Source organism: Amyelois transitella, chromosome 13 (assembly GCF_032362555.1).
Source record: "Amyelois transitella isolate CPQ chromosome 13, ilAmyTran1.1, whole genome shotgun sequence".
Lineage (NCBI taxonomy): Eukaryota > Metazoa > Arthropoda > Insecta > Lepidoptera > Pyralidae > Amyelois > Amyelois transitella.
Window position 1 is genome coordinate 1,226,431 of NC_083516.1, and position 13,468 is coordinate 1,239,898.

Sequence of the window (13,468 nt, forward strand, 5' to 3'; positions counted from 1 at the left end):
ATACTGAAAAAAAATATAATTTCATTTTATTATTTTTTTATATATGTTTTAATTATGAATAATTATTACAGTATGTATTTAATTATAAAAACATAAAAATAATTAAAAATAAGTAATAAATGATGAAAATTAGATGTATAAAAATAGAATAAATATTTTTTTTTTATAATTGTATAATTTTTAAAATTTACTTTTCGATCATAGCATTCACATATAGAAGAACAGCAAGTGCAAGCACAAGTACGACACTGAGACGTGATTATATAAATATAATTGACATTAGCACAAAACATTGACAGACGGATATACTTTTCGTAGCCGCTTATTCTAAAAGCACAACACAAGTTAGGAATTTCAAGTTTTATGCCAAAGTGACTGGTGGAAAATTGGTTGAATATTTTATTTATCAGAATGCCACGGTTACTCCATATTTATACTTTATTTGTTTGACACCTTTTCCGTCGATAAAAATATAATTTTATAGGGACAATTTATTCGCGTTACACTCTTGAATATACAAACAGTATATTTTAAAAATTGTTTTAACCAGTCAGTCACTTTAGCGTCGTAGACTACTACATATAGAGATTTAGAGTTTAATGTAATTTACAGGTGACACGGAAAGGTAATGAACTACACAAGGAAGGTTACAAGAGACTACCATTTTAGTTATGACTTTTGTCTCATATTACTAATCACAATTTTTTTTCCAATTTGTGTCGAGGTCATTAAAAAAATTCATTGAAAAAAGTATTCATATACTTATAAGTAATTTATCAGATAATGCTTATATACTTTAATACAGATATTTAGAGATAAAACCAAGTAATATCTCTGATAAAAGACTGTGGAAGTCCTAACTAAAATCGTAGTCGAAAGATCGGAAAGAAGGGAAGATCATATATTTTCTCTTTTTATCCTAAGGCTGTATTGATATGTATACACCTTGTATACAAAAATAAACCACTTTATACTTCGACAACAACGTTATATTCTTTTAAATTTCTTTATAGTTGTCGTTTTTGAAATGTCAAAAAATATTTAAAATAGGAAATCGCATTTCGCCTTTGTTTATTATAATTATATCAGCGGATTTTAATGTAGTTTTTTCTAGGGTGCGATAATTGTAAATTATTATCGGTACCGAGCAGATCACACATTTCTAACCGGTCTGAATAAATTTGAAATTTAAAAACAAAATACAATGACCAAAATATTAATTCGACAAGTAAATTCCGTTCTCGTAACTAAAAGCAAGAAAAACATCCATGTTCTTATTTGGTTACGAAAGTAGTTCGAAGGTTCAAATTTAGGATCACAATCAAGACATTTCAAAAACCACAACACGTGCCTACCTACTGAGTCATTGCCTTAGTGTGTAATACTCAATTTTTAATAACATGAACAATTTGTTAAAACCTACTATATTGTCATTATATGTAACTATGTGAATGTACCGAGCAGTGACCGAAGCTAGTATAGTATTCGTTCACAGTTTACGTTATTTTTATAGATTACTCAGACATAATTTTAAGGTAAAAATATATTAAAATAGAAATAAAAAAAAGTGATGGGTGAAGTCTGAAAATAACAAAACTTTTATCGAAGTCAGTCGTACAGCGTTACTCCCAAATCTCCCACAATCCTTCACAAAGAAGCTATTGTATTTATAACATATATTGTGACCGAATACTAGTATGTATTATTATAATTTATAGAGCGCCATTTGCGCATCGGAAGCTCAATATACCGAAAGCTTATTTTCTAAGTGCTCATCAGCAAAATACTCTAAAACTATGCACTAACCGCTAAATTAAACTTTTACCTTCGCACCAGTCTCCAAATAACATATTATATTAATTACAATTATCAGAATCATAAGTATTCTAATACTACAATAAACAATGACGAACAAACAGAAATCACAGCATGAATTGCACTTAAATAAAACTAAAATAGCCGCTTTATCAAATGTCTTATTGAGATCTTTTTATAAAAAAATATGTATATCTAATATTGCAAAATAGTTAGTAAAAAATACTATTTAAAAACTGCTTCTCAATGTAGCGGATATTTTGAAACTATTTACACACAAAATTAGACATATTCGTATAAAATTAATAAAATTATTGTTATTTTATTAATTTTCAAAAAAAATTCAAATTCATTGGACAATTCGTTATTATAAGTAGATGTTTTTTTAAACATTCGTATTTATTATAGCACATTTGCATAGTTCTTTGTTATAAATAATTAAAACGCGTCGTAATTTTATATAAAATATATTTAAAATTATTTTATTCCGCTACACTGCGAAGCAGCTACCTTACTAGCTAACATCATTAACAATTTGCAACGGTAAGCAATAAGATTCCTATATACGGGTATTGCCAAAGTCGAAAATAAAGCGTTTCTGTCAGACTCATGATCAAAAAAATACAATTTATCCAAAATACAAAACGCCAGCGTGTCAGTTCCTTAAATAGTCAATATATAACACAATTTTGCGGACAAGCAAAGTGTTAACGATTTAAAAGTGAACGCTTACGCTAGAAATTATCTCTCTCAGTGATTAAGTATAAGCTAGAACAGGGTCAGAATATTCAACCAATAAATATGCTATTTCTCCTAAACTATTTAATTAGAACAGAAAAAAACACCTTCATAAATATTTCATATATTTTTCTGGTGTAAAAATTGAATGCAAAAAAGTGAAATAGTTAGGAGAAAGGACATATTTATGAGCGAAGCACCCCGACTTCTTAAATATTAAGACAAACTCGAGCCTCGTATAAAAAAACCAGCAGCACATTCTATCGTATCGATTAAAACAAATAGCATTAGACCGATATGCCTGACTGAATATAACTCTTATTATTAAATTTAACAACATTTTTTTAAGAAAATAATATTCGAATCTCGAATTTTTTTTTGTTTATTTCAGATAAAAAAAATGTTTAACATGTGTTACTTAATCGTAAAAAAAAAATATCCACCAACATATGAACTAAAATCATGACAACAGCCCTGAATCGGTTCGATAGAATATCCTCAGGTTAAGAATGGACGAAAATCAGACTCGCCGAGGTTTACCCGGGCCGGGGCACTCCGTCGACCTGATGATGGACGCGGCGTAGGGCTCCCGCGGTCGCACCGGATCAGTCTCCATGAATCCAGGATTCAGAATTATGTTAGGCACTAATTCTATTATGTCTTGCTCATCACCGTAATCTATGTTTATTTTTGTAATACGAATAAAACGGCCGCGAAAAAAAGGTTAGTAATACATACCGTACCATCACCATGAGTGTGTGTTTGTTTGTTTGTTAGTGTGCAGCCCCGCAGTCCAAGCGTGCGTTCCAAGCGAGTGCGATAGAGGGAAAAGAAGAAAAAAATTGAATGAATAAAAATGGGCAAATTTTGCGTTCAAATTTTTGTAATTTGGAAAATATGCGAGAGACATGCGGATAGGTTGAAGAATTTTTTAGACTGCGTACACATCAGACCATACACTATTAAAATTTTAATAAATTGTATGTATGAATAATTAATGCGTACACAATCTTTGGAAAGTGGATTCCGAAGTATTTTTAATTTTATTGATGTAAGACTATTTTGCTTTTAAACTATAGAAAATATGGCAAACTAGTTAATAAAAAATTATACGTAAAGAACCACGTCTTTTACTTTTAAATAATAACTCTAAAGATTCTATGCTTTTCTAAAAAAAAAATAACTTTTTACACGTGGAAATGGTATTTTACTCAAAGATTTTTATAAAAAATAAGTAAAACTCCATTTCGATAGATAGAAAAAAAGGTTATTTCAAATCTAAGAAAAATCTATTTGATACATAAAAATTATAAGTATTATAACATAATTTATTTACAATGTTATGTTATAGTAAGACTCAATTACGAAAAAGTAATTGCTGGAACTTTTTATTTAATGTTTTACAAATTACGAAAAATTAAATTGAATTGAAACCTAAACGCAGTGTATATTAATCAAGTCAAAAATGTACTGTCTCGTTCTTTTAAAATCAATAGCGATTAAGTATGTATGTATTCTACATAAACTTATTTTTTTTGGTGCAAAATATTAAATTGTACTGTTTTATTTTTCTATTTATATTTTTTTAATTAACACTAGTATTTAAGAAATAATTAATGTGTTTATATTAAAACTACTGCCATATTTATTCTTAACCTAACAAGCTATTTAATTACTACCATAGGTAATCTTACCATATTAGGTATATTAGGAAGATATATTTTATTTATATTAAAAATTTCATTTCAATATATTTTATTAATTGTTTACGGCACAATATTAAAGATATAATAGTTTAAGCTAAGAAAGTGGTCCAAGATTAATGTGGTCCTGAAGTGATCATAAGAATAGTGTTAGCTATATACGTAGTGTCTCCTACCGAAAATTAATTTGGAATTAAAATATGAAATATTTTTTTAAATTTTCTATTTGTTTTTTCAAATAATTAAAAACCGTACGGTAACTACACAAAAGCTAATATACCTTGTGCTTAATACTCTGTCTTATAAATTGAAACTAAGTTTCTCAATGAAGTGAAAATTTATATTATAACTTCATAAACCTATACTTAACTCTATAAAAGCAAAAAATATAACTCTATTATATATTTAACGATCAATATAATAAAGCAAAACCTGTTTTGGCAAGATTTCCGCATTAAATAGCGGTAATAATAAATTGTTACGAAATACATAAATTTATTAATCTATTATACTTGTAAAATCATTACAAAGATTGTCTTTGTTCTAATGCGCTAATATTAGCGAGAATTTCAAAATATAGTTGTTAATTTAAAAAAAATCCTCAATTATTTTCATGACTCACTTAGAGTGAAATAAAGAACCACAAGTAATTTTATAATTTCACTTAAAAGCGAAATCTTAATGTCATATTTTTTATAAGGCAGTAACCTTGTTGAATTAACTAATTAACTTCGCCTACTAAGAAAACAATTCCTCTTCTTTATAGTAATTTATTCTACGTCATAGTAACTTTGAAAAAATTTATTAATAAAAAATCAAAGCTTCTAGGATACTATACTGGTATTGTAATTACTGGTGATTTGTTAAACACCCCTAATCGAGAAAAACCCTAAGCGACTCTATTGAATTAATTGACATAGTGTAGTGGCATTGGTCCGTAATCTATATGAATTAAAATTGAAAATCGTTAAGCTAGGCACTTGAGTTTCCATTCTACAAGTTTACAGCGAATAGGTAACTTTTATTTAAAGCATATTTTTTTTTTGGTATTTTTATTCTCACCTTTTACTCGTAACTACGTAGCACCAAATGCATAGTTTTGCAAGTGATATTCTAATAGAAATTTGAAATTGTATATATTAAAATGGAATTAAAATTTTTGACGATAAATTGGCACTAATGCATTTAAAACCTACAAAAGCCATATTATGTGCGATAAAAATTTGGAATGTGCCAATGGAAGCACTATTATATATTTTTATATATTTTCTTTTTTTCATTATTTAAAAAGATATAGTCTTATAATATAAAGATCTAACACTTATCAACCTAATCTATTCAATATTATTGCTGATTCAATTAGCAAACACATTTATTATAGGAATGTATTACCTAATATAAAAAATTCAAAAATTATTTACGAAACAACCTGAATACTTATAATTTATTAATTTAAATTGTATAATTATAGCACAAAAAAAAAACAATTAACATATATTGCTTGAAAATTTAGATCAAATTGCTAATTATTTTGCAGCAATGAATTTAGATTTTTAAATATGTTTTGTTCATTTTTAGTCTAGATTTAAATATCGGGACTAGACATTAATCTTACGATTGGTGTCACGTTTTATTTTTGTTAATTAATTAAATCTAATAAAATTATACTTGAAGTATGAAATTTCACAGCGCTTTTTTATAAACATAGGTACTTACTCTTTTTTTTTTTAATATACTTGATATCAACTTGTCATTATAAAGATAGGTTTGCACACAATAATATTTAGTTACTAGAAACGTTTGCTGAAAGTTAACAAACTGTAAACTTTCATCAAATATTTTTTTTAATAATTATGTGACAAAGACCATTAATATTAGACATGCCCAATAATTTTGGAAGACATAATTCAATACTTTAATAAAATGAAGTTACGATTTTTACTTAATTGTAAATACTAATTTCCATAATTTACAATTAAAGAGTCCAATTTATTGAGCAAATCTAAACGAAGTCTAAATGATAGCTTATGCTAAGGCTAAGATTGTGCTTAGTGACAAGAGCGTATGAATTTTAAATTTTCCTTTATCTGTGGTTTGTTGTCAAAAATTATGAAGAGTAATTTCATAAGTTCAGTAAAGTTCAGCAATGATATTCAGTTTAATTACCAACATTAGGACAACAATTAGAAAAACGGGATTGAACGTACTAAATATCTATATAAATCGGATATATTTCACGTTTATACCTTGTTCTGGAGTCATCATATGCTAGTTGATGTTTCAAATCGGAAAGATGATGAAACATCAACTAGCATATGCCTGCCTTTCATATTATCGGTCCACGATACCGTTTCCAACGAAAAGATTACTTCAATTCTTTTGACACTGCATAATGTGTTTTGTGTATTTTGACGTGATTTTTTTTTTGGTAAATAAATGTAGAAGCTTTAAAAAACAATAATTAGAAACGCAAAATTGTTTGACCTATATTGTAAAATTTTTATGCAAAGAAATTTGATCTTTATTAGTACCGCGTTTGTTTATTAAATCCTTAGCACAGCTAACAGAACACGAAGTACAAGCGCTGTAGTCGCGGTAGCGCTAGTAGCGCAAGTCCCAAACATGACACGTTCGGCTTGGTCTATTTCGATCTATGTCTATATATTTGCTGAGTGTCCTACCTATCTACGTAGCAAATTCCCTATATGTACTGCCAGTTATTGGACTAAATTTGTCACGAAAAGAATACTTCAGTAACTTCGATATCTAATTAATTCACTAATGAAATTTTTTTCAAAGAAGCTAAAGCTTCTTGATACCGCGATACCGCGGTAGGGGCGCGCGCTACGGCGCCGGCTCACCGGATCGCCATCACACGCGGCACAGCGGACTGCGCATGCGCAAGTCCAAAACTTTGTCACGCTTTTCATATGGATGGATGAAATTTCGCTTTCTATTTGGATTAATAGCTACATGATAATATGTTTGTTGAGCATCCCGCCTCCCTACAGACTAAATTTGCTTTATTCTCTACTTATTATCAAAATAAACTCATCACGGAAAAGATTACTTCCGCTGATTCAAAATAAGATTTTTCAAAAAAAAAAAACATTCTTAATTCAAAACCGCGTTTGTACACAAAAGTTCAGCCTTAGCACAGCTAACAGAACAAGAAGTACAAGCGCGGTAAAGGCGCGTGCTACGGCGCCGGCTCACCGGAGCGCCGCCACTCGCGGCACAGCGGACTGCGCATGCGCAAGTCCAAAACTTGTCACGCCTTCCATAATTGAGTGGATGAAATTTTGCTTTCTATTTGGATTAATAGCTGCATGATAATATGTTTGTTGAACATCCCGCTAGCCTGCCGACTAAATTTGCTATATTCTCTACTTATTATCAAAATAAATTCATCACGGAAAACATTACTTCAAAAGCTTCGATTCCTATTCAAGTTGACGCATTATGACGACTTTTCAAAAAAAAAAAAAAAAAACATTCTCAATTCAAAACCGCGTTTGTACACAAAAGTTCAGCCTTAGCACAGCTAACAGAACAAGAAGTACAAGCGCGGCAGAGGCGCGTGCTACGGCGCCGGCTCACCGGAGCGGCGCCACTCGCGGCACAGCACGGCGCACGTGCCGGCCGCCAGCACCGCCAGCGTGCCCATCACCACGCACACGGCCGCCACCCACGTGCGCGTGTCGAACTGCGCCGCCTCCTCCGAGAAGAAATGCTTGTATAGCTCTGGAATTGAAAGTCACCGTTGTGTAGTTATTAATTATCATGAGGTGGGCGTTTACATTTGAACAGTTGTTGTCTTGAATCGGGGTGTTTCATACATACATAAATACATACTTATAATCACGTCTATATCCCTTGCGGAGTAGACAGAGCTAACAGTCTTGAAAAGACTGAATGGCCACGTTCAGCTGTTTGGCCTAATGATAGAATTGAGATTCAAATAGTGACAGGTTGCTAGCCAATCGCCTAAAAAAGAATCCCAAGTTTGTAAGCCTATCCCTTAGTCGCCTTTTACGACATCTATATATATATATAAAACAAGTTAAAAGACGATGGAGCATAACGCACAAAGATCTGTCCAGGTGGTACACGTCGATTCGATGTTGAAAGTCCACTTAAAACTGGCCTGCCTCTTGGTCGCTATACAGAGTGGTGGCGAGGACTTCCACTGGCGGTTCTGGGCCCAGCACTTTGGTGGCCCAAAATCAGAATCATCACAGTTTGTATCCTGGTAGTATACACGTCGATTTGAAGCTATAAGTCCAGGTAAAATAAGGAAATTACTTGGAAAACTGACCTGCCTCCTGGTCACTATACAGAGTGGTGGCGAGGACTTCCACTGGCGGTCCTGGGCCCAGCACGTTGGTGGCCCACACTCGGAACCAGTACGACGCGTTTGTGTCTAGGTGGTACACGTCGATTTGACGCTGAAAGCCAAATAGTAATATGTTATGTTTGGAATACTTTTTTACATAGATTTTTCGAGATATAAGAAGTCATTGTTATCCGGCCAAGTTATTTCAGTAATTATTATAATTGCCTGCATGAATTATTGTTAAAACAAAACTTTCCTTTATTATGATGATATTGTCTGTTACACATACTTAGCTAAAGGAATTGTGAATACACCCTTAGGATGCTAAGTTATAATAGAGTGTGTACTATAAATTAATAATGAAACCATAAAATATTAGAGCGTCTGTTGATTTGAATAGATCTCTACAACAGAGACCTAGTACTAATAAGTTCTTGAACTTAAAACTCCACTTGCCCATAATTATTTAGGACGCTGTAAAAAACTGGTATTTTTGGGGAGCCCACTCTGTGGTACCTGTGCTGGCATATAAGTAGCTAAGTTTTTGATAAAAATTTCAGAACTATACTAGTTTATGTATACTAATATTATAAAGCTGTAGAGTTTGTTTGCTTTTTGAAAAAATACAAATATCGTAGCACAATTGGCGGACTTAATGCTACTCGTAGAAGCATTTATCTACCATTCCACCATTGAATCTGACAGACTACTTTATGTGCGATCAAAAAAAATAAATATATTTACACACAAATTATAAAATAAAATTATTATAATAAACATACATAAAAAACTACAATAAATAAACAATATACATAAATAAACAGGTGCAGCGATTACCGAAATGAGTGAAAAGGCTTATAGGTATTAAATACATACATTATACAAGATATACAATGTCTTACCGAATTCGGACTGATATGGTTAGGGCTGATAGGCCTCCACGGCTCTAGGGTGCCGTTGACGGGCGCGGCGGACCTGTACTGCGCTGTGAAGTCTATGATCGGATGTCCACCGTCCCCCGCCACGTTCCACAGAATGAGCGCCAGGATCGTTGACGCGTGGACAGTGACGTTCACCAGTGGTGGGGGCTCCGCTGTGGAGGGAATGAGAATACAAATTTAATTCATTTGTATACATAGTACATATGTCAAGTCAGTCTTGATTCTGGTTTGAATTTTGAAATAGATATATACATATACGGGCCAAATAGGCTATTACACTCTTTTTTGAAAACTGTTTTAAATCAATCCTGAGACTGTGTTATACCTATAGAATTTTTATTAAAATTTTTTGAAGCCGAAAAGTGCTCTAAAAACGATTTATTATTTATGATTTTGTATTTTCGCGCGAAAACGCCATCCGCCATGCTGTTTTGACTCGTGACGTCATACTTTTAGTAAACAATACGGCTCTACGTAAGACTAAAGTAAAAAGATTTTTGTAATAATGAATTACAATACATATTGTTGGTGTCTTGTTCCTGAATGCAAGAATACAAGTATAAAAACACCAGAAAAATTGTGGATTCCACTGCCAAGTGATATTAAAATGAGAAACCATCAACGTATTAATCCTCGGTAGATTTATATTGTCTGCTTTCACAAAACCGTCTTCCATGATTCTATTAAATTATTAAAGAGTAAAAACCCAAAAACGTGATAGAAATTTTAAAATTTCAAAATAAACAGAGCCTGACATCATCAATATGTTTTCGATTCGATATTTGTTTACTAAAAGTATGACGTCACGTCAGTACCCAACATGGCGGATAGCGTTTTCGACTTTCGAAGAACAGATTAAAAAAGAGGATTTTTTAAATTGAATTATAAAATCCATATTGCACTTTTATGAATAATGATCGATGTTTTTCTTTTATTTTTTACAAAATCTATAAGATACGTGCATTTTTATATATTTTTTTACATGGTGTAAAATAGCCTATTGCACTGATTGAGTTAGCGACTCCGAAGTTCGAGACTTGTGTTACGAGATATTAACTCAACGATACAATATTTTATTATAAATACTTATATAGTTATATACCCAAGACCCAGGCCAATCAGAAAAAGTTTTTTTTCTCACCATGCCATGGCCGGGATTCGAATCCGGGACCTCCGGTGTCACAGACAAGCTTTCTACCGCTGCGCCACAGAGGCCTAGGATAACTTTAGGTTAGTATTATAATATGCTGTAAGTACCTTAGGGTTTCAGGAGATATTGTCTGATTTCAGCAACCCAAAATTGCTCTATGTTAAAATCGTCTTAACGTACCTTGGGAAACCAGTTTATCCTGGGTACTAAAATATATAGTGAATTGACAGAATGAATTAACAGCCTCTGTGGCGCAGCGGACATCGACGGACATTCGAACATTCGAATTGCGGACATTCGAATCCTGGCCAGGGCATGACGAGAAAAGAACTTTTTCTGATTGGCCTGGGTCTTGGATGTTTATCTATATAAGTATTTATAATTATAATAAAATATAGTATCGTTGAGTTAGTATCTCGTAACACAAGTCTCGAACTTACTTCGAGGCTAACTCAATCAGTGTAATTTGTCCTAAAAAAAAATATATATATATATCTGTTACATCGCTAACACTGATCTGCACAAATTTTGAAAAACTACTAATTTCAGGTGGGAAGTATAACAATAACTAAAAATAAAAATATGGTATTAACGCGGTAAATGTACGTATACTTATATGCACGATTTTAAAATAAGTTATTCTTTACACGAAAAACACTCGCAAATTTCCTTTTTTTATACGTCTTTGAAGTAAAAGTAAACATATTGTACAAATGTTTGAAGGATCAACCACTTGTTCACATAGTCTGCATTATAACAAGTGACCACAGCGAGTGTTCTTATAACAAAACTGTCGCTCTTGTGATGAGGGAAGACATTCGAGGAAATCTGCACATTCTGGATGTTGTAACCATGATTTAATATGGTTTAGTTTCCCCAGCAAAGGATGCGGAGATCCGACCACTCTCGCTTCTTATAAAATTGTAACTTACCTAACGTAACATATGTATAATCACGTCTATATCCCTTGCGGGGTAGACAGAGCCATTAGTTGTCAAAATACTTAAAGGCCACGTTCAGCCGTTTGGCTTAATGATAGAATTGAGATTCAAATAGGTTGCTAGCCCACTGCCTAAAAAAGGAATACCAAGTATATTAGGTTAGCCTTTTCAAGACTGCTGTCTCTGTCTAACCCGCAAGCAATATTGACGTGATTATATGTATTTAATTTTTTAAAGTAAGTCTGAAACTTTATGACCGAATTATGTTTTATCTAGATACGGTTTCGTTAATCCCGCCTGATTAAAAATTCCAAGTGAACCGTGTTAGCGTGCAAAATCTAGTTTACTTACATAATGACATGGCTGCCAAGCCAATGTTTGTTCAGTGTCCACAAAACGATAGCGATTTGTCGTATATATATATATATATTTTGGACTATGATAACATACGAGTAGTTTGCCTGAAGGGCATTTACTATTACAGCGGGACAGTTTTAGGCGAGGTCTAGACGCTCCTCCAACAGCCTTGGACTTTGCCTTTGAGCAATGCAAACTCGCGAGCGGATGCAACGCTCATAACCTTAGGGGTTCTAACTTGGCTAACCTATCTTGCCTAAAGGGCCTATCGTGTCGGCGTGAAGCGCCCTGGTACATTGCGGTACCTGGTGAACGAGCTACTGTTCCTACTTCTTCGCGCCCTGTTCCGGTGGGTGCGACGAGGGGGGCGGTCTCGATAACCTTGCCTCCTAGCGGGCGCAGTGATTTGTCGTATGTGTCTTGGTCATATAAGTAGGTGGTGTTTCAACACGAGCTCTTCGTAATTTAGTCAGTCAGTTTATAATCATCCACCACGTAACCAATTGGATTTGGTTATTTTCACAACTACTACTAATCTGTTGTTGTCCCCCCCTGCCTACTCTCCTCTCCGCTGTGGCAGAAACCGGGCCTTATGAATGTGGATGAAGCGGAAGAAGTATGTAGGAAATTCTCTCTTAGTACATACCGCTCCTTTTCTGTGGGAACAGATAAATACTAAGTCTTTCCACGAATAGAATAGAATACAAAATTGGATCTAATTATATCTACTACCGCTTCCATAGCGCACGTGTAGAAGAAGCTGCGAAACAAACTTCACTGCAGCATTTTCACCGAGTTTACGATTCCTGCTTATCTACTACTTCATCACTCATCTGCTCAATTTGTACTTTCGCTCTACGCGCAAATATGTTATGAATATAATATTCGCAGAGGTGAGAGAAAGGTTCGCTTAACCTAATGAAACCCTGTTGACCGAAATTTATTAGCTCCATTAGGTATTCACCGCTTCCCAAATAAGGCTATGTACGCATTATCCACTCATGTATATTGATTCTTTTATCGGCCTCTGTGGCGCAGCAGTAGTACGCTTGTCTGTGACACCGGAGGTCCCGGGTTCGAATCCCGACCAGGGCATGTTGAGAAAAGAACTTTGTCTGATTGCCCCGGGTCTTGGATGTTTATCTTTTCAAGTGTTTATTATCAAATATAGTATCGTTAAGTTAGTATCACTATTCTTAATACTTCAATATTATTCTATCCCAATATTGAAGTAATTTGATAATATTGAAATAAATTTTAAGTTAAAGTGTAAAGTTTATGGAATATTTCAATAACATCCTGTCCGCGATGCTGTTTTTATCGCGCGAAAAGCTATTGCTGTCCGTTTTCACGTCAAAATTGAAAGCGAAAATAGTAGTTTTTCGCGCGATAAAAAAGGCGTCGCGCGTGCGATTGCTTGACATTTTGGTTGGAGTTAAAAAAAGTTCAAAGAATCCTTCATCTAATAGCTACCCTTTGTTTCAAAT

At 33.2% G+C, this 13,468-nt stretch overlaps 1 protein-coding gene across 1 annotated transcript in view; it reads right to left on the bottom strand.

Moving 5' to 3' along the window:
* Positions 1 to 2,193: 2,193 nt before the first annotated feature.
* Positions 2,194 to 13,468, bottom strand: part of LOC106139420 (cell adhesion molecule DSCAML1) — a 40,095-nt gene continuing 28,820 nt past the window's right edge. The window contains exons 4-7 of the mRNA XM_060947559.1: positions 9,495 to 9,685; positions 8,575 to 8,704; positions 7,857 to 8,000; positions 2,194 to 3,231 (exon numbers count right to left, since the gene is read on the bottom strand). Of these exons, the coding sequence (XP_060803542.1) occupies positions 3,074 to 3,231; positions 7,857 to 8,000; positions 8,575 to 8,704; positions 9,495 to 9,685 (623 nt within the window). The 3' untranslated portion in view covers positions 2,194 to 3,073. The remainder of the gene's footprint in view (positions 3,232 to 7,856; positions 8,001 to 8,574; positions 8,705 to 9,494; positions 9,686 to 13,468) is intronic.